Consider the following 21,731-nt stretch of genomic DNA (forward strand, 5'->3'; position numbering starts at 1 on the left):
TCGGGACAAAGCTTCCCATCTGGTTACTAGTATCGGTATTATTATTAGTATTAGTACTGGTATTTATTTTGCCTCAGGAGAGCCGCGACACCGCAGAAAGGCCAATAGCTTATGCCGAGGAAGCCCTCGGCGCTGAGTAATAGTGGATGTTACGTGCTGAATAGAGAGATGAGTAGATGGTGCGGGTCGCACCACGCAACTAAATCGTATAGCCGATTAGATTTAGAAAAAAGAAAGAAAAGTATTTCTTGTCACTTGCTAGTTTCCTCTCGCAGTTGATCCTCTGCCAACTATGCAACAAAGCAGGAGGTCGCGAGCTTCGTCAATAAGAGGAAAGAAAGTGTCACCTTATTCTCGAGTGAATGCACTAAGCTGTCGGGTGACACTGCGGGAAGGGCTGGGCCGAAAGGACGGATCGCTTGGGCCGGCGCCCGAGGCATCGGTGGCAGCTGAGACTCCGCCCCTCCCGAGCGCGACTTCGGCCGAAGGTGAGAAGGAGCGGCCGAGAGGTCGGTGCCGACCGCGCCGTCGGCAGACAGTGTCGTTCGGGTCGAGCGTGATGGAGGGGTTGCGGCGTCGGGAAGCTGCCTCCGCGGCCCACTTGCTGGCAGCGCCCGAGATTCGCTACTGACCGCCGACGCAGACCGACGAGGAGCGCGCGTCTGCCGGAAGGCCACGGTCTCCAGAGCCAGGAGGATGCCGCGGTACCAGGACCTCCGGAGAGCCTCACCTGCCAGCCTCTCCGCGGTGAGCTCGGTGGGCCTGGGTGCTGTGCATTTTTGCGCGGTTGGTTTCGCCTTTGAGGCGTGGCGACCCGTGGTATTTTTCGTTGAAAGGCAACAATCGGTAGGACCTTGGATGAGGTCGATGGAGTCATCATTGCGTTAATCTTTTTTTAAAGGGGGAAAAAAAAAACAAGTAAAAAATTGACGCAATTATGACAGTGGTTTGTCTGCATTCATGCCTTCGAGAACGTTTCTGCTGTCCCGACTTGGATACCTTTGTCGGGCTATGCCTTACGCGCTCTAAGAGTTAAGGGATCTGCCTCCGCTACTGTGCGCATATTTCGAGGAAACAACAACAGCATCATTTCGTTTCAGAACCTCCTGCATCGGTTATTCCCGAATAAGTGCAACAAATCGTAAAGTGAGGGCGGAGTAAACAAAGCCGCTCGAGGGTAGATGACCCGATATATCGTTCCTTTTTAGCTGCCACGCTTTGACATGCTTTCTAGCTGACATGCTGATGCTTCACAATTTTGCTTTATTCTGTTGAATTTGTGTAACTTTTATAACGCTCGTGACTGTAACGTTGTATAACGCTCCTGATGGTAGCCTCTATAAAGCTTCGGTCACACCGCCTGTGCCTCATAAAAAAATACACGTCTGCAGTCACGGTCTGAGGCTTTCTTCTTACCTGTATGATGGCTCGGTCACATTCGCCAAATAAAAAGGCTCCCTGCAGACATGTTCGAAGCATTTTACTTCGAACCTGCTGCTTCGAAAGTGCCCGAGGTATATCAGCAGAGAAACTCCGCGTCTTTTGTTTAATGTGTGAACAGTGGGATCACGGCTTATCGCTCGTGATCTTCCAAACCGCATGCGCGTGGTAACACATTCTGGCATTGTAAAACACCTTCGCTAACACGCGGACACATCGAGCAAATTGAATGGCAGACTAGCCCTTAAGATTCCCCCTTTATAAAATGACATCCTAGAAAAAAGAAAATCACGAAGAGATTTAAATTACACGAGTTTGTTTGAAACGTCTGGCGTGGGGCAACAGATCCCCCTTGGCTTCCGTTTCGAGGGGGACAGGCGGTGGCGGCGGCGCATCTTCCGGCGGGCCCCTCGCCGCGACGAGGTCCCTCCCGACGGCGTGCATGTCGCGCAAGAGCGTAAAGTCGCCCCGGCTGCAGATGGTAACCTCGATGCGGCTCCCGTCTTGTCCGGGCCACAGACCGCCGAATGGGGTTATCGCGACCGGTATGTTTCGCGTGAGGCGCGGAAGAAACCGCACGCGCCGGGAGGGTGGCCGCCGAAAGCAACGGCAATACCCGAAAAAAGAAAAAAAAAGGCCACAATCAGCCGTCATTGTTCGCTTCCGGTTCATCTACAAGACCGTCCCCCAAACTTTACGGGGTTTTGCCACCGCGAAAATAAACTAGGCCTCGAAGAACACTTATTCTCGGCCCAAATGTAGCGTTCGTAGTCCTAACCATCGAATGGCAAATGGCAGTCGACAGAACTCTCAGTTATCGAAAACGGGCGAAAGCGCGGGCCCTATTTTGCTATCAATATTTTCAGATCACTCGGGCCTATAATTTTTGAATGAGATAACGATGAGTTCTGAATTTTTGCCATCTGATTCGGACCGGCAGGGCTACATTTGGACGGAGAATGCGCGTTCGCCAATGCGTATTTTATGTTTAATGTTTTGGGAGGGAGCCTTTGGATATACGCCATAGAGTTGTCATGAGTTTGCAGCTGAGCGCGCTTTCGACGAGCCATAGAAACTCGCTGGTGCGAGTTTTGTGGCTGCTCGACATGCTTGTGCTCCGTTTCACTTTGAGTTCCAACGCTGCCCGCGCTACGATGGAGCCGCGCGCTCATCGCCTTTATGCGTTTGATATCGCCGCCGACTGAAGCAATCAGGCACAGAGAAAAGCACAGGATCGTGGCGTATTCACTGTACGTGATTGTTTCAGCCAGTTAGTTATAGCAAAGGCTCAAGGAGGACCGTGACGATGCACTTTTGGAACTGCTTGGTTGGTTCTGGAAGAGTGTGGCGTCGGCTGAGGAGGCAGCGCATGCTTTGTTTCGGATCAGACAATCTCCTGTCTCCTTACATTTTTGTTTTCATTCGTGCATGAGCTTAAGCTGTCTGTCAATCTATTTAGTTTACGGTAGCCCGCGAAGCCATGGAAATCTTCGTATGTGGTTTGGTCGCAGGCGTCGCTAAAAGCTGTTTTGCTTCCCTTACAACCTATGCGGACCGCAAGTTCGTCAGCTTCTTTTGCAGGGATTGTGGTAACGTCAGAACGCCGACCTCCGGTTGGCTTTGATTGAAAGATAGTAGGTAGACCTCAAGGGAGCTTGCTTAGAGGTCTACCCACTATCCTTCGTCAAAGCCAATAAGAGCTCAGCGTCTTCCTGACGTCACCGCGACTCTTGCGCAAGAAGCAGACGATGCGGAGATATTTTGTGACGTCACGGTTTCATTCCGTGACGTCACAATCAGAATTTGCCTCGTCGTGACGTCCCGACTCGTGATCCCAAGCTACCTATCATTAGCTGCGACGACAAGTTCGATGGTTTGTTTAGACGTCATAGTGCAGCTTAGAAGCCATCCCACTTAGAAGCAACTTAGAAGCCATCTCAGCCGAGTGGTCCGGTACAACGGTAGTATGCAAAGAGATCAATGACGTCGGAAGGGTTGTAAAAGAGACAGCAAAAATTAGAAAAGAGTCAAAGTACAGGCTAGCTGGTGGAAGTCAACCATTTCGTCGTTTACCCTGAGACTGGGTTTTTTTGAAGAGCAGAAGTAACAGAAAAAACAGACAGGTCTCAAACTCAGCTACAAGTTTATTTCAACAACTTCCTTTTATATAGTTCGTTCTCGTCGTCATCAACCAATCACATACGACTTGTCCTCTGCACCGTGACTTTACAGGTTCCACTCTATCACAAAAGAAGCGGACACTCCCAACGTTTCCAAGTGAAAAGGTTCCTACGTTTCCAAGTGAAAAGGTTCCTACGTTTCCAAGTGAAAAGGAACCTTTTCACTTGGAAACGTTGGGAGTGTCCGCTTCTTTTGTGATAGAGTGGAACCTGTAAAGTCACGGTGCAGAGGACAAGTCGTATGTGATTGGTTGATGACGACGAGAACGAACTATATAAGAGGAAGTTGTTGAAATAAACTTGTAGCTGAGTTCAAGACCTGTCTGTTTTTTCTGTTACTTCTGCTCTTCAAAAAAAAACCCAGTCTCAGGGTAAACGACGAAATAGCAAAAAATTAGGTCGATCGGCAATTGCATAAGTAAGGCGTCTCTGCTTCTTAGTGATAGGGCGAAAGCTTTTCTGCGAGTATGAATTGAACAGGTCGTGTGGTTTTTCGCCAGAGGTACCTCCTTTGTCATGATCTTGTTCTGTTTGCATGCGTACGTAAAGAGAGAGAGAGAGAAAAAAAAAGGTGTAACAGGTTGATGGGTTCGAACTGCAGTCGGCTCCGTGTGGTTCGCTTCTTCGTTTTTTGTAAAGATAAGAGTGGCTGCAAGGTCAAAGAATGTTCCATTCGGCCGACGTTTTGATGTGTGTGTAGCTTTTGTTAGTTCAAAGTGATTCGTTTTTTTTTTTTTTAACATTGTTGTGGCTGCGAAGTCAAGACGTGTCCCCTTGGTGCCTTTATTTGGAGTGTTTTTTATGGTGACGATTTTGGGATCAGGATGTATAAAAGGAGGGAGAACTGAATAAAGCGGTTAGCTGTGTTTGAGACGTCGTCGTGTTTCTTCCACCCAGTCTCAGGTGGTCTAAAAATGGTAAACTTACACCAGCTCGCCTGCGCCCTAACTGTTTTTTCATTAGAAGCCATAGCGTTTTTAAACCGACTCCGTCGAAATTGTCAGTCTGACAATGCTCTTATGCCCGTGGCTTGGCCAATCGTGGAAAGCCGACCATGGCGACCCTTTGGGTTGCGGGCTACGAAACCAGTAAAGGGGGGAACAGTGGCTGAGCGGGCTAGCGCACACCAGCTCGGAGCACGTGGAGCGAAAGCTCGCGCTGCAGAACCCAGGGATCCTGGGCTCAATCCCCACCCCTGCCCGTTTCGATCTGGATGACCATCGTACCGGCGTGCGGTCGTGTATCACTACTGCGTGGTGCACGTTAAAGACCCCAGGCTAGCGGCTGTACCGCACTGGCTAAATTGCTCATCTACAGCGAGTGACTCGTCGCAACTTTAAATGGCTGACCAACTACACGCTGTATAAATATCCTCACAACCCAAAAAAGCCAATGAATGTCCAGCTTCGAGCGCGAGCTTTCTGCCTTTAGGGTTTTAGAATAGGGGTCTCAGCGTTAGGGGGTCCCTGGGGTGCCTACAAGTCTGTCTGTCTCAGGGTGAAGAAGACACCCATTGTTGCACTGAATGTGCCGGCGCGTGACGCTCTGGCGCACTCGGTGCGTGACTTGGACGGTAAAATGGCGTCTATGCATTAGCCAGAGCTACGCGTTCGAGCTGAGTGACACCGGATTGCGCGCCCTTCAAAATGCATAAAAAACGATTGGGCGGGAAAATGGCCGAGATGTCACCAATCAAGCAAAAACGTGCGTGTGTATGAAGGCACTCTAGGGGCCCCTAAGAAATGGCGGCTCACCACTGCGCATGCGCCGAACCCGAGTCATGTCTTGGGTTATCGCAGAGACTCCTACATATAAGCTTCTAAAGGGAGTATTCACTGGCAACCATAGCTGTGTGGGCGGCTGCTGAGCGCGTGCTCACAGGGAGCTTCCGCAGTTTTTTTGCAACGTGCTTCCGCACCATCAAGATCGGAGGTTTTAGCAGGCTGTTAATGCGAGCGCGTTCTGAGCATGCGCTTTAAACATCGGCCTATAATATTGCGTCCAGTGAATTCCACGGCCCCTGCACGACCACCGGTGCTTCTCTGCACAACTCTTACGGAAGCGCAATCCCGTGTCTGTCGTGGCTACAAAATGATTTACGCACAATTTCCGAACGTCCGCGCAAGCTCGTACGAATGTTCGGCTCTTGCTCATCTGAGCCCGACGTATCCAGCGGTATCTCGGCATTTCTGAACTTGCCGTGGTCCTTCGTCCCGAAGACATTAACACCGGCAATATTACCAGGAAAGTAATGAGAATCTATGACAGAATTGCCGATGCTAAACCTTTAGCGGTTAATTCGTCAATATGAAGTGTGCCTTCATTTTTCGCGCTGACTGTACCATTTTAAACACAATATTTTTTATGTTGCATATTTCCGAACGTCCCTCGTTAAGTCCGGTGTACCACAGGGTTCTGTCCTAGGCCCCCTCTTATTCTTAGTATATATAAATGACCTACCTACTAGCATTTCCTCCTCCATAAGCGTATTTGCGGATGATTGCGTTGTTTACCGTGAAATTACTAATGACTCTGACGTACACATAATTCAATCTGATTTAAATGCAATTTCTTCCTGGTGTGATGCTTGGCACATGAAACTAAACACTATGAAGTGTAAGACAATGAAGATTTCTCGCAAAGCAGCACTCTGTCCTAACTACTTCCTATCAAATAACATCCTTGAAAACGTATCAACTTACAAATATCTAGGTGTTCATATCTCTCCTGACCTATCATGGAAAACTCACACCGAATATATCGTTAATAACAGTAACCGCATGCTTGGATATTTAAGACGTAACTTTTCTCTAGCTCCATCATCATTAAAATTACTACTTTATAAAACACTGGTGCGACCAAAACTTGAATATGCATGCTCGGTCTGGGATCCCGGTACAGAAAGCCTCATATCAGCGCTTGAAGCCATCCAAAACCGGTCAGCACGTTTTATATTATCAAACTACCATCGTACATCAAGCGTCACATCCATGAAAGCTAGTCTCTCACTGCCGCCTCTTTCCACTCGTCGCACTATCTCCCGTCTCTGTTTATTCCATAAAATTTACTATGCTAATTCACTCTTGAAAGAACAACTAATCAGTGCTCCCATCTACGTATCCTCTCGCCTCGATCACTGCTGCAAAGTTGGTATACCCACTTCCATTTCAAATTCTTTTTTCAAACCTTTCATCCCAAAAACATCTCGTGATTGGAACGGCCTTCCCTCACCCATTGCGTCCATTGGCGATTTTGTCCTCTTTAAAGAAGCTTTAACAAGTTACTATTCATGATCTGTGCCGGACTAACCATTTTCAGCGTTTTTTGTACTTCCGTTGCCCACCCCCTCTGTAATGCTTCGGCCCTGAGGGTATAATAAATAAATAAAAATAAATAAATATATTTGTAGCACGAAAGTACATTCACCATATACATCTGGCATATTGCTTAAGGCCTGTTCACACATGCACCGGAGCGCTACAAGCATAGCGCTGACCTTGCGCTAAGCGCGCGCTGACGGCAGCGTTTACCAGCTTTGTATCGCACCGTCAAAACTGTTGCTCACGGCAGACGATAAGTAACTGACGACATGTGAGCAGCGCTACATCAGCGCTTCGCTGCAGGTAAAGCCTGGTTCAGACAATTGCGTTTGACTGCGTTTGACTGCGTTTGACTGCGTTGCGGCGGCGAGAAACCAGGACATCCCTCTGCTTATATTGCGCGCCAAGATGATTCCTTGAATTGGATTCCGCGCTTCATACGAAGCACAGATGTGCCGGTGACTCGCTTTCGGTTCTTGACGCAACGTAGTCAAACGCACTCAAATGCAAGTGTCTGAACCGGCCTTTAGAACTGGCCTTTACCACTATGTTAACACGAGCGCTGTATTTATTCGTTACTTAAGAATAGTGGTGAGCAATCAGGTATAAATTTGTGAAAGTCGTTACCTTTCCGACTATTATTGCCAGAGTGTTTTATAAGCCGAATTCAATAAAAAGAAACGACAGGTAAATCTGTTCGACACCTTCCATCGTTACACGTAGTTCCACTAAATAAACTACGCTTCAGAGTAACGACACTTGCCCATATTGTGGGGAAAAAAAATTAGGTTGTGTGTGTGTTTATACAGCCTAGAACTTGGTCTGGCTCACAAGGGCGACGAGTCTCCCAGCTGTAGATGAGAAATTTAGCCAATGCGGTACAACCGCTAGCCTGGGGTCTTTAACGTGCATCACGCAGTAGTGATACACGACCGCACGCCGGTACGATGCTCATCCAGATCAGAACGGGCAGGGGTGGGGCTCGAACCCAGGATCCCTGGGTTGATATTGTGGCTTAAAATCATGGTTGCGAGTTATCTGAAGCTTTATCTGAAATCACAAGAAACGCTTTTCCAGCTTTTCCGTCCTCCACAAATGTTTAAATAGTTGACGGCAAAGCAAAACAATATTAAATTATCTGCCTAACACCAAATCTAATGCTGTGGAAGTCGCACTTTTGAACTATGACAATCGGCAGTTGCGTCTGCTCTGGGGTGCTATGTTGCGCTTTTTGGACTCCCAGGAGACTTGGAAGAGAGAAGTGACGTCAACGACTAAAGCAAACGCAGATTGGATGTTGACAGAAGAAAACGAAATCAACACCCAATCTGCGCTTGCTGTGTCGTTGACGTCACTTCCCTCTCCCTAGTGTCCTGGGAGTCCAAAAAGCGGAACATAGCCCCCCTGCACAACAACCAAAATGGCGGTGCCCGCAACAATGTCGGGAAACGGAGTGCCGATAATATAAGTACAGCTCATTTAGTGGCTATTTTAATTCGTATATGGGCTTTATGGCCTTATAAATAAAAAGCCCATCTGGATGTCGTATGCCACGATGTCGCGTAGCATTAGGACGCCACGTGAAATTGGGATGTCACGTGGCTTTGCAACGTCACGTGACACCATGGTGTTGCGTGACTCATAAATTGACCAACAGTGACCCTCAGACAGTTTGCCAGATTAAAATGGTTAGCGTGCCGAATGTGAAACACAAAAACGCAGCGATTTTATAGCTTTAACGTTTTTACATGAAAGGGTGAATATTTAAACATCATACTGAGTTTCTATATCAGGCATGGGTTGCTGCGCACCATTTTGCACTGCAAGCAAATGCGGGCCCTCTCCTGTTAACACCGTATCATACCCTGAAATACCATCTGACCCACTTGAGCGAGCAAGGTACGTGGTTTGCAATAGACTCCGTACCAAAGTAGACGTTATCATTTCATTTAAACTTTAGTTTCAACAAACAGGCGTCGTCAACGGCACAGTGAACCCAGCCTCGCGAGATTCGATTTCGGTTCGCTGCATACTTCCAACAAACAGCATTTTTTTCACACTAACAAGTCATAGGCAGTCTTAGATAATTTTTAATAAGCAGCTTGCTTTCAGGACGAAAAGCGAGGAACTTTATGTTTTCCTACTTCTTGTCATCGAACATTCTTGCCGACATATCTATAGAACTTAAGTTGCAAAAAAAAAAGCCTGCATCGCTGTGAAACTTATTAGCAGGGTTGAAATTGATAAAGGGTTCATAAAACATCGCTGGAATGTAAATGAAAATCTATCAAAACACAACTCTTATTAAAGAATGAAAAAGAAACTAGTGTACAAGGAAGTATTCACAAAAACGTTCGGCTCGTTGCACAATTTTCAGTAGGCGTAATAAATGAAGTGTGCCGATTAATTACTTTCAGGGATATTAGAGAGTTTTAGTAGATCGTTCTGATACCTCCGATAGCCCCGATAACGATACTATATGCCTGCGCAAGGGAGGCGGTGGCGGAGTATCGGGTATCGTCATCGGAGTAATTAGAACGATCTACTAAAACTCCCTATTACCATCTCGGTTCCAGTTCTTATTGCTGTTGTTTGTTTATTTTATGCAGATAGCAAATAAGATTCGAGCATACCCATGAGATGACGAATTTATATTTTTCTGCTGTGCCTCAAGCTCCACAATGCTCTGAATGACTTAACTTTGCTTTCTGCGAAGCAGAGAAGGGTTTTCACCGCATAGCTGCATCCCAAGCGCCGCCACACGAAAACCACAAGCCCCATTTGCCCGGCCCCTTCCTATGGCCCGTCCTCCCTATTGACAGGCATAGTTAGCGTTAGCTCCTAACGCAGAGCTCTAAAGACCCCTAAGGCAAACAAACATCGTCCTGCATCGCTCGCTTCAGAACAAAATCAGATTGGTCGCTGCACTATTTGGCCCGTTTCATCGGCAACGATCGGGGCTTCCGCTTTGCCTTACCTCGCTTAAATCACAAAGTATGAGCGATGATCCCGCCCGGTTTTCTAGATCGTCTGCTGATTCTGACTGTTGATATTACGTCGCTTAGCTAGCCTCACGAATCCTAGTGGCTTGTCTTTCCTCGATCTTGCACAAGAGCGAAGACACGGAACAGGAACACAAAGGGCACGCATAAGCGTTGACACGCAACTGGCTTCAAAACTATATAAAAATAAAAAAAAGCTAGAGTTACGTGTTGAAAACAGCACGCGTGACCGGTATTTGATCCTACTGACATAAAACGTGAAGCTGTGTCGGACGGACTGGATGGTGTGTTAAGGATCGCCTTCAAAACCATCACCACTCTTTAAGCCGGGGTCACACCGGGGCCCTGTGCTACAGGGAGTGACCAAGCGGGACCAGGGTGTAAGATAGACAGGTGGGGAAACGGCCCATAGAAGCCTACCGCAGCGCCGTGACCGGATTGTGTACTCGTCTGCTTGCGGGTACCCCCGACTTGCGACAGATGGCGCTGCGGCGAGAGGAAAAAATAGAAATCGGATTTGCGTGGAACTCTATGGGAGATTGCGCAAAATAAACCGAGAGCACGATAGTCCTTCATTAAAAATCCACGAGAAACCATCTCCGTCAGTTTAGCCGGTCGCCATCGGTCGCCCACCCGGAGTGAGAGTTCGCGGTGCTCCACATAGATGGCGCCACAGAAAAAGAGAAAACGAGGAGGACACAATGCGGTCACTCATTTGGCTCTCGTTTCCCCACCTGTCTATCTTACACCTTGAGCGGGACCAAGGGACCGGGACAGCGTAATCTGCTCCGATTGGTCAGCGCTGCGACGCTGACCAACCGCAGCGGATGGCGTTGTCCCGGTCCCTTGGTACCGCTTGGTCACGCCGTGTAGCAGACGGCCCCTGCTCGTATATTGTACAAAAAGCAGTCTGCCTTTTGTACGAACCACGATATCCGTGGTTCGAATACCACCTGCCAAGTTTGAACGCATTACCATATGCGCCATTGGAAGCATGGATCTCGCTGTGACTCGCGTTCATATCTGTATGCGGACCGTCTTTTGTATGTCAGCGCGAACCCGGCTTTATAAAACAGTAAGGACTTTTTTTTTTTTTTTTCGTGTGTGTGCGTTGCGAAATTGCAAAAAAGTCGATCAAGGAGGGAACTAGCTTATAAAGGGTAAAGTCACTGGACCCTGGCTCAATCCCCACCCCTGCCTGTTTCGATCTGGATGAGCATCGTACCGGCGTGCGGTCGTGTATCACTACTGCGTGGTGCGCGTTAAAGACCAGTGGATGTACTGCTCGGGCTAAATTTCTGACCTACATCTAGAAGACAAGTTGCCCATTGAGGCAGAGTAAGTTCTAGGCTGTATAAACATATACACGCCCCGAATTTTTTTTTTTTTTTACTAGATTTTGGGAAAGTAGCGCAAGGTGCGTCAATGCACGAGGAACATAGAATGTGCAACCCCGGGAGATCATGGCGGCACAGTGCAGCACTGAGCTCGATTTCGGACGCCACGTTCTTCCCAGAAGTGGCGCGCGGCACGTGTTTCGAGCTTTTCCACGACAATGAATGGCGCCACTTTTTCAGGATAGAGGGGCTTTAACAAAAGGCGCTCGTGAAAAGAAAGACGTCTATTTAGTCGGCTTCCTTTTTACAAGAAACCACTGATTCAGCCATATATACGCGGGCTCACACACATTTTTGAATAGACCTATCTCACCAAGCGTTCAGAGTTTGCGTGAAGCCGCCATAACTTTATAGTTCACGGTAGGCAGGCGGCAATGCTGGAGAAGTCTCGTGCTCGGCACGCGCAGAGCTCCAGCGAAGTTGTGGCACATGCAAAGAAGCTAAAGTTCCCTCGATGCATTGCGCCGGCGGTGGCGTATACAATCAGGCTGATGAAATCGGTCTATTAGTGGTTTTAGTCGTATTGATTTTACAATTGACGTGAAACATCAAAACGTTTAATGATTTGTAAAAAAAATAATGTAGATGGCCTTACACAATATTTGCGACATATGCAACACAAATGAATTATAAAAAAACAAGTATATTACGTTTTTATCTAAAAAAATATTTCCCAGTTCAATAATTTCGGTTTTTAGACGTATTAGCGCAGCAAACGAGAAACGCAAGCACGTCACGCCGCGTATCGAAGACCCTTAGCGATGTGCGCGACCAAAAGCGCCGCTGCGGTCAGCTTTCCACGATTGGCCAAACCATGGGTATATGAGCACTGTCAGATTGTCAACTTTGACGGTGTTAGTTTTGGATTGCGATGGTTCCTAGCTTCCACTGTGCATTTTAAGCACACCACCAAACTCGTCGTCGGTGATGGTAAGTAGCCAGGATAACGACTGGTGACGTCACGGCGAGGCAAATCCCAGTCGTGACGTCACGGATGGAAACCATAAGAGGGCGGCACCGCAACATATCGGCGCTAATAAGCCGACAGCGCTGCGCTTGGGTCTCCCAATCGCTTAGGGGCCCCTAACGTTGGGTGCCCCTATTGGAAACCTCAATTTTGATAACACTTTGTCGCACGCACAGTAAAAGCCAGCCGGAAAGCATCGAGCGCGTACTGGAGGCCGAGCATCTACGTTCTTTCTCTGTCACCGACTATATGGGAGCATGGATTAGGCGAAACACAGTTGAAATCACATTTCACATTGTTATTTAGTTCTATTTTGGATGTACTAGCTGATTACATATATCTACCGATGTTGTACTACGACTCAAAATAATAATGTTGTGCGTATGTTTATGCAGCCGGCAGTTAGTCAGCCTCAATGGGCGTCTGGTGTCTCAGCTGTAGATGAACAATTTTGCCAGTGCGGTACAACCGCTATCTTTGTGTCTTTAACGTGCATCACGTAGTAGTGATACACGACCGCACGCCGGTATGATGCTCATTCAGATCGAAACGGGCAGGGCTGGGGATTGAACCCAGGATCCGTGGGTTCTGCAGCGCGAGCTTTCGCTCCAAGTGCTCCGAGCTGGGGCCCTAATATGGACACTCGGCGAAAAAGACGGCGAGATATCCGGCGGCTCTGATTGTCCGGCGTCCAGGTCAAGTGTGGAGTTGGCCAATCACGGCCGCCAGATTTCTAGCAGACATTTTTGCCGAGTCTCCAGATTAGGGCCCCTGGTATGCGCTAACCCGCTCGACCACCGACTCGCGACTCACGAAAACTAATTACCTGTCCGATTATAGGCCCCACTGTCATGGTTCAGGCATTTTTTCCGAGGTCACATATTACGCGTATCTTCGGTTCCTTTTCTTTCTTTTTCTGTTTTGTTTAGGAAGTGGAGGAGTCTACAAATAAAGTAATTATCGCCCTTCGCTTTCAAGAGTTACGTGAAGGAGCAATCGGGAGTTTTGTTTATAGGAGAGCGTGCATGCGGTAATGTGACGGGGTATTGGTATTCGCTTTCCCGAAGGCTTATATAGTAGTGGCAACTTTGCATAAGAAAAGGCGTCCTGAAACAGTTCTGCACGATTCACAAACGAGAACGCGAAAGAGGCGGTTGGTTGCATTGCAAACAATTACCCTCGATTAAAGGGGGTTATCGCCTCGCCAATTTAAATATTGACGTAGAGAGGCAATAACAGAAGCGTTGTAAGAACTTGCAATGATGATGACGGCGCGCATAGTTCCACGTATAGTCTCTGACACCTCAAGGAACGAAGGGTGTGGCTTATTATATTAATGCCTCTCTTTGGTCGAGATTGGTTCTCCAGCTTTCTTATCGGCAAATGCCGCAATCGAATGGCTGTGGAGCGATAATGATAATGCTTTAATTATTATGATAATGATATGTTGCGGACTCGCCAGTCCCTATATTTCTTAAGCTGTCAGGGACTCTAACAAATGTATATATACAAATACAAGGTGTCCCACCGCCCCAAGAAAATAAAACTGTTTTAAAATGCAGCTTATGGTCGCCCGTTACCGCCTTGAGCGGCGTCGCCGTCGCCGTCGCGTAACCGCTTGGTGCATTATGGAAAACGTCCCATAATGACGTCACACGTGATGTCACGAGCGACGTACAAGGGTCCCGCGCGTTGCATTATGGGAAACGTCCCATGATGCAACGCGCGGGTAGGAGGGAGGAGGAGGAGGGAGGTGGAGGGAGGGAAGAGGAGGAGGGGGAGATTCCAGCTACCCGTTGTGCAGGCAAGTGATATCACCACTCATAAATCACGGAGGCACGTATGAAAACGTGGTGTACTCATTATCCGGTATATACATGGGTACGGTTCTGTGCTGTACCCATCGATCTCTGTGGCACGTCAGATGAAGATGGTAAATAGACCGATCTCAGCAGCCAGTTTGACTACGCCACCGCTGCCGCAATGCATCGAGGGAACTTTAGTCTTTCTGCACGTGCGACGACCTGGCTGGAGCTCTGGGCGTGCAGGGCACGAACAGTCTCGTGCACTGCCGATTGCCCCCTGTGAACTAAAGTTATGGCTGCCTCGCGCATGCGTCGAATGCTTGGTGAGATCGGTCTATTGTGTGCCGCCTCAAATACCTCAAGAGAGGAGGAGGAGTAGAAGGAAAGAAGGGTTGGAGTAGGAGCAGGGGAGGAGGGGAGGAGCACAAGAGGGGGAGAGGAGGAGGGGCATCCCCTCCCCTCCCTACCTTCCCCCCTTCTCCTCAAGAGCCGCGCTCTGATTCGGCGTTAGAGGGTGTGGAAAACGTCTTTCATTTTTTTTTTTTCAACCGCGGAAATGAAGTATGCATCATCGCCAAACGCTCATTCTTTGAGGAAAAAACAAAACAAACAAAAAACGCTAGAGGTCTAAACCAGACGCCAAAGGTTCAGCATGAGCTGATATCTTATTCAAAAGTTTTAAGCAATTTTCTGACAATTTCAATGGAAAACTATAGGGCCTATTTTCCCAACCGTCTTCGCCGGGCGAAAATGAGGCTCACGTTCGCCCGTTTCGGGTTTCTCGGTGCTAGAGAGCTCTATGTATTCGAGAGATCCGTCGGCCGCCATTTTCCCACTGAAACTCTCAGAAAGTCACTTAGAACTGTTGATAGTGCTGAAACTTCGGCATCTGGTTCGGAACTTTAGCGGGTGGGGAATGAGCGTCCATCGACGCGTAGCTTTTTTTTTTCTGTGCATGATTGGTTTAGCGAGGATAGAACAAGTACAGGGACATGACGAACAACATGACGTTGCGCTTTTGACGCTGTTTGATTGGGCCCATCGGCTCGTAGTGTTGTCAGCGCCCGAACATAAGGTGAAGCAAAGTGTATAGTGTAGTATGTACTATATACTCGGATAAACTCTAACTGCTGTTGAAGTGTCTCTCTCTCTCTCTTTCTGCATCGTATTATTTATACCGCGAAACGCATATGTGCCACTAAAAGAGCGCGACCCACTCCGCGTATTCGATGCAGCGTTGAGGGATTTGCATCCGCGTTCGTTCAGCCGAATACACATTCAACGCTTCCCGGTTGCATACACGCGCACCCTTGACGTCAGCTCGCCATTTCTTTTTCTTTTTCACCGAGAAGAAGTCGTCTCTTATCTGTGGAACTTGGGGAATGACACCTTGGAATTGTCAAAGGACCCGTCGCGATGCTCTCGCATGCATCACGTTTTACAGCGTTGATGCGTCGCCGCGCGGCTCAGCGGAGGCGACTGGTTTCTCGTATAATGGTTGGGCCATTGCCAAGGCCTGACGGACGAGGCCGAAGCGATAACCCTCCCGGCGACCGTCTTGCTCTCCCCGATCCGAGGATGCTTGCCGCGGGCACGGCGGGGCGTCCGATGCCGCGAGGTGTAATGCACTCCGCTGATCGGCTTGGACAGCTGCCGAGATCGAATAAGGTGATGCGAGCGACATGCTGACTCGTGTCCGATCGCTTACACGAATAGACGATTTGTTCGCACTCTATCCGATGTATCAGTGTTATTCATGGAGGTAGGAAGCTTCTGGAGGTGACAAGACGCCAACTGAGAGACCACGGCTATTTTGGTCACCCTCGGGTGCCTCATGTCGCCTCCAGAAGCCTTCCTACCTCCATGATTCAACGTCTTCATTGCGCGCACGAGAAAATAATCGCCACAAATTTTTTTTCATTCTTTTTTTTTTTTTTTTGTGTGTGTGTGGGGGGGGGGAGGTTTTGGAAGTTTGGGAAGTCCTGAAGTCCAGGTGCTGAATGCTACTTTTTTGTTTGGGTGATAATTAAGCCGCAGCACATATCCCTCATAAAAAAGGTGTAAATTAGACATGACAACAATATTGCGTGCGGACCGCCGGAAGTTTATTTGCTTCATCCATACGTATGTCTCGAATATATCTGCAAATACCTTTTATGCAGAGCGCAAGTTCGTCTGCTTCTTTTGCAGGGGTTGCGGTGACGTCAGAACGCCGAGCTCTGATTGCTTTGATTGAAGGATAGTGGGTAGACCTCAAGGCAGCTTGCTTTGAGGTCTACCCACCATCCTTCAATCAGGGCCAATCAAAGCTCAGCGTTCTGACGTCACCACAGCCCCTGCAGAGGGAGCAGACGAACTTTCGCTCCGCATATCATCGATGTGGACCGTCGCATACAAGGGGGGAATGCGCCTCGGGCAGTAGCATGGATAATGTATCTTGTATGACGTATATAGCGGTGTCACCCCGGCTCTAACATACTCGCAGCTCGACACGCCCATGCGTTTCCGAAGCTGGGCAGTAACTATAGAGTAACCTTTAGAAAAAAAAAAAAAATAGCCCGGTTCAGACACTTGCGTTTGAGTGCGTTTGACTACGTTGCGTAGAGAACCGAAAGCGAGTCACCGGCAGATCTGTACTTCGTATGAAGCGTAGAATCCAATTCAAAGAATCATCTTGGCACGCGATAAAAGCAGCAGGAATGTCCTGGTTTCTCGCAACCGCAACGCAGTCAAACGCAGTCAAACGCAACTGTTTGAACCAGGCTTTATACTACGAATGTGATTGCAAACGCGAATAGCGCGACCCTGTAGAGGTCGATGGGACGAACACTTGTACGGTTATTCTTGTTTTCAATGTCTGTCCCAGTTGCCAATCAGAAAAAAGTTTCAGTTTTAGAGCAGGCACTTTGAAAACTAAAGGTCGTGACATTTACCGACTACTCCACGCGGTTCTCTGGGTGCCTTATCTGCCCATTTTAATGGTGTAGTAAAAGGCCACATAAAGTGGCTGGTCTCAGGGCCAGCCAGCCGTGTTTCCTTGAACGACGAACTGCACTTTTATTGCCAAGGGTGTCTTCGGGGGGAAGTAGCTCCCTTCCAGATAACTGTTAACAAAGCTTTTTTTTTTTTTTTACTTTTTTATTTCTGATTACGGCCCATTAAAGGGGCCATGAAACGAGTTTTGGGCTGATTTTAAGCTGGTACTTTTCTTATCGCATATCGATTAGTTGGCCAAAAGAAAAAGGGTAGAAAGTCAAAAGCCAGCTTTTCGGTACGAGCATTTGGAAATATAGTGAACTATTTTGTACCTTCTTTTTTTCAAAAGCTCTCCGCCTTTTCACTATGATACATCCGCGGTTCCCAAAGCGCATCAGCGGTGCCAACCTGACGTCAGCCGAGCCCAGCTCACGCATTGGACACGAGAACTGCGTCACTCGGACGTATGCGCTCGTCAACAATCAATCCGTCGACGAATATTCGGATTCGCGTTCATGGCCGATGAGTGCCGTGATGGAACTTATCGTCACTGGGGAATGACAAGTTCTATGGTGTGCATAAGAAGCACGGTGGAAGCTAGGAGTCATCGCACCGATGCCGAAGAATGTCACGACGACGTGATTTCACAATTAGCATTTGAGTTGAGGATTAAAGCTAAGGAGGAAGAAGTAGGAAAATCGTTTCATGACCCCTTTAATTGATCAGTGTAATGCGGATAACTCAAGGTGCTACTCGCAGTTGCCTTTAATGAAATGATTTCAAATTATGAGCCTGCATCTCCATATACTCACTTTAGACTGCAGTCGAATCAACAAGCAGGAGCTATCAAAGCTACAAGCGCGAGCTAGCCCACGCTCCAGGTTTTGAGACACGCATTTCTAGCGCGACCGCTCGTTCTGGGGAAGACCACTTCAAAGCATCGATCTCGAGCTCTCGTGCTTGTGGCATTGTCTGTCGATTCTTAAGTTTGGCGAAACGACTGAAGCTTTCCTCTGCCATTGTTTTCCATTTTCCATGCTTTGACCGCTCCGTGGTGTGAACGTTTTGTTTGGTCCCGCATGAGCATTTGTTTAGAAGTTCACTACATTGTTTCGGTCACGGTTCGTCGAATTATAGCTCCGAAGCCAATAAAATTGCGGTATTAGCCGATGACAACGCTGAAGAAAGAATTAAAAGAAATAAGAAACGTCAACATAATAAACCTCGCGTTTTTTCTAAGTTGTCAGTCACTCTAAGTAAGCAAAGCATGAGGCTGTCGAATTAACTTTCCTATTTCCCGCATAAAAAGTCGCTGCACCTGCAGCGGACACCCCGTGAAGCTGTGAGAGTAGAATGGCTAGAACGCAGACAAGCTAGCTGTTGCCCTGTCTCTCATATTAAAACAAACACAATGAAAAAAAAAAAAAACATTGTGCCAAGGTATTTGATTTAATATAAATCCCCACCCCTGTCCGTTCCGATCTGGATGAGCATCGTACCGGCGTGCGGTCGTGTATCACTACTGCGTGGTGCACGTTCAAGACCTTAGGTTAGCGGTTGTACCACACTGGCTAATTTTCTCATCTACAGCTGGGAAACAAGTCGCCCGTTGAGGCAGACCAAGTTCTAGGCTGTGTAAACATTATCACCACCCAATTTTTTTACTTAATATATTAATTCGAGAAAGGAGTTAATGTTAACCTGGAGCTGCCACGGGAAGAGGTCGGTTGCGTGATCGCCTAAAGATTGAAGATGACATCTTTGATTTTGATATCGCTTTCGGAAAACATATAAGTATAGACTCCGTGCGACGCGACTGGCGCGCCGCCGCGCTGCCATTACCGAAGGTAGGCAGTGAGAACCCCAGAGAAAACGAAACCGAAACCACGCCCCGTACGTCGGTATGCATTGGAGTCGGAGCGGTGCGGTTGCGCTGGGTTCACAGCATGAAGTGCTGCCGGTGCTGCGTCGTTAAGTACTTCAATAGTTATGCGTCGTATCGTATCTCGTGGGGACAAAGTTTCACAGTTTTTCACCTCGCCAATGTTTTGTGGGATAGCGACAACGATGGACCCGTGCCGTACTACGTGAGAAATTTAGTCTCCCGATCGTATCTGCCACTGTGTCGGCACGGCTGACGTATTCTACACTGCCGCTTTGCGCTCTGCGTTTGTTTTCGTACCAGTGACGCCTACATGTGTTAGTGCCGATGGGACGAACAGAAATGCCATCCCACACTCGCGGGTATGCACTGCAAATTTCGTTGGAGGAATGCCCTCCAAAGAAGTTTCGTCGCCATCGTACGTGTCAATATTTCCGGACAAGTATGGCACGCAATCTTTACTTCATGTAAAAAAAATTGAACGGTAAAAAAAAAAAAAAAAGCGACAAATATGAATTTAATGAAAACTACAATGAAACTCGGAATCACCGGAGAATCGACGATTGAGTATGGAAGTTTATGTGGTGTGCTTTCTTTTATGATCAGCCTCCTTTTGGATGTTGAAACCCTGACACCCCGAGTTTTGTAGACATTTTTTTTTTCTCGGCTTTAGAGCCACCTATCACTAAAATTGTTCGAACTGGAAGTACCGTCCACTAGTCCCTTCCTACCTGTAAAGTGAGCACTTCCCACGATGAGTAGGTGGTATTATCTTGACAGCCTTTGACGGTCAAAACTGGTTCCCATTTAGTTACGACGCCCAAACTAAATTTCCACTTGGTTTCGCTATGCCGCCTCTTTTTGATATAATAAGTGTTGTGTTAAGTTGCGGTCATGTCAAAGTACCTGTGTTCAGACAATCAGCACCTCGCGCAACAGGTTATTACACAACAGCTGACCGCAAAAGCCTTTGACGGCCAAACCGTGTGTTGGCCGACAACTTTGTTTTCTCGGCTTTAGAACCACCTTTCGTAAAGTTGTTTCAATTGGGCGTACAGTTCACTAGTCCCTACCTGCAAAGTCTCCACCTCCCACGACGAGTGGTATTCTCTTGACAGCCCTTTCATGGTCAAAACCGGTTACCATTGAGTTACGCCGCTCAAACCAAATTTCCACCTGGTTTCCCTATGCCACCTCATTTTGGTATAATAAGTGCTGTATCATGTTACTGTCAAGTCCAAGCACGTGTGTGCCCAAATCTGCACTTTGCACAGCCCGGTTATAACACAACATTTTGGGTCCAATGTTGGATTGTACAGCTTTATTTCTTTATTCGTTAGAAACATAACTTTCACACCTGCTGTCTTAATGAAACTTGGCACACTTCGTGCACAAACTTAGTGAACATCTCACTCGCCTCCAAACATCATCGTTCCAGCAGTCCCGTTTACAGCGACGAGCGAAACAAATTTCCCACTCAGAGCAATTATGGTGGCAGCCGTCTTGCTTTTCGGGAAATCGCTCCAACCCCTTTTTCGGCCGCAACTAGAGAAATTACCACAAATAATGACTCAAGCTCAACATATAAGAAGTGGAGAACAGCTAGATGCCTTCCTTAGGTCTGCCCCAGCACTCATGCAACGTCACCCTCAACGTATCGGCTCAAAAAGCAAAAACTTCGTCCGTGCGCGCTTCCGCCGCCACAGCTTCGCACGCGAAAAGGCGCCGCAGGCTGCTGAACGCGCCTCACTGTCGAACGCCAGCTCCTCCGCTAGTGGCGCTATGCGCGTTTTTTAAAGCGCCCCTTATAGTTCCCGCACGGAGGAGCGTATATATGTTATATCTCCCCCGCAATATTGAAAATATTTTAATGAAAGATAATAAGTATACAGACCCTGATAGCACTTCGGCATTGCATGAAGCATCAATGAGTTGGCACCAAAAAATCAGTTATTTATAGCCAGGAAACATAAGGTGTTGATGCTGCTGGCCGACCATTTCTAAGCACAATGTACGACTTTTCTATCTTGCTTTGTAATCTCACAGGACCGTATATTACGAATCCAGGTTAATTTGCTCTCTTTGTGTTCCAACATCTATAGCGCGAGCGTAATGGCCACCCCACAAAATCACGGGTTGTTCCTTCCCGTCACTGTTGGTGCACGCTCGGACCAGCATCGATCTAAAACCTGTGTGGCTCATGACCAGTTAGAAGTTAAGTGAGTGTTTTAACCAATCGCTTTTCACGCAAGGACTAATGTCGCTGCGCACGCGGCGTTTCTTTCTTTTTGTTTCAATATAAAAAAGGTCGAAACAATAAATATTTGTTGGAATGCAAAACAAAAACACGGTTGGTTAAAAGTGATGTTAGTTGCTCCTTATTCACGGGGCTTCTGAGTGAGTTTCACTCAATGTATTCCAACAGCCACAACCGCGATGGTATAAAATATACGCGAGATCTCACCGTCATGGGCTCAGCTGCAACAGGCCCAGGAATAAAATGTCATTTCTGCCGTCGCGGTAGTCTCGCCTGTTTTATTTTTTTTTTTTAATTTGATATTTACTATAAGACGTTACCAAAGCTACCGGTGCAAACCTGTATCTGGATTTCGCGTTTGGTTAGCACGCGCTCTCCAATAAAGTATATGCTGTAGAATGATTCCAAGCACTGGTGCCAGTATATAGTTTCGACAGTGTTTTACGGTAAAGGCCTGTTCACACATACAGCGGAGCGGTAAGCGCTACGTATAAGCGCTCGAAAG

General features: G+C 47.6%; 1 protein-coding gene across 1 annotated transcript in view; it reads left to right on the plus strand.

The window, feature by feature from the left end:
• The first annotated feature begins 510 nt into the window (after positions 1-510).
• Positions 511-21,731, plus strand: part of LOC8028596 — an 86,568-nt gene continuing 65,347 nt past the window's right edge. Inside the window, exon 1 of the mRNA XM_040219658.3 lies at positions 511-747. Within this exon, the coding sequence (XP_040075592.1) occupies positions 697-747 (51 nt within the window). The 5' untranslated portion in view covers positions 511-696. The remainder of the gene's footprint in view (positions 748-21,731) is intronic.

The sequence above is a fragment of the Ixodes scapularis genome, unplaced genomic scaffold, assembly GCF_016920785.2.
Source record: "Ixodes scapularis isolate PalLabHiFi unplaced genomic scaffold, ASM1692078v2 PGA_scaffold3__209_contigs__length_174095766, whole genome shotgun sequence".
NCBI classification, from domain to species: domain Eukaryota; kingdom Metazoa; phylum Arthropoda; class Arachnida; order Ixodida; family Ixodidae; genus Ixodes; species Ixodes scapularis.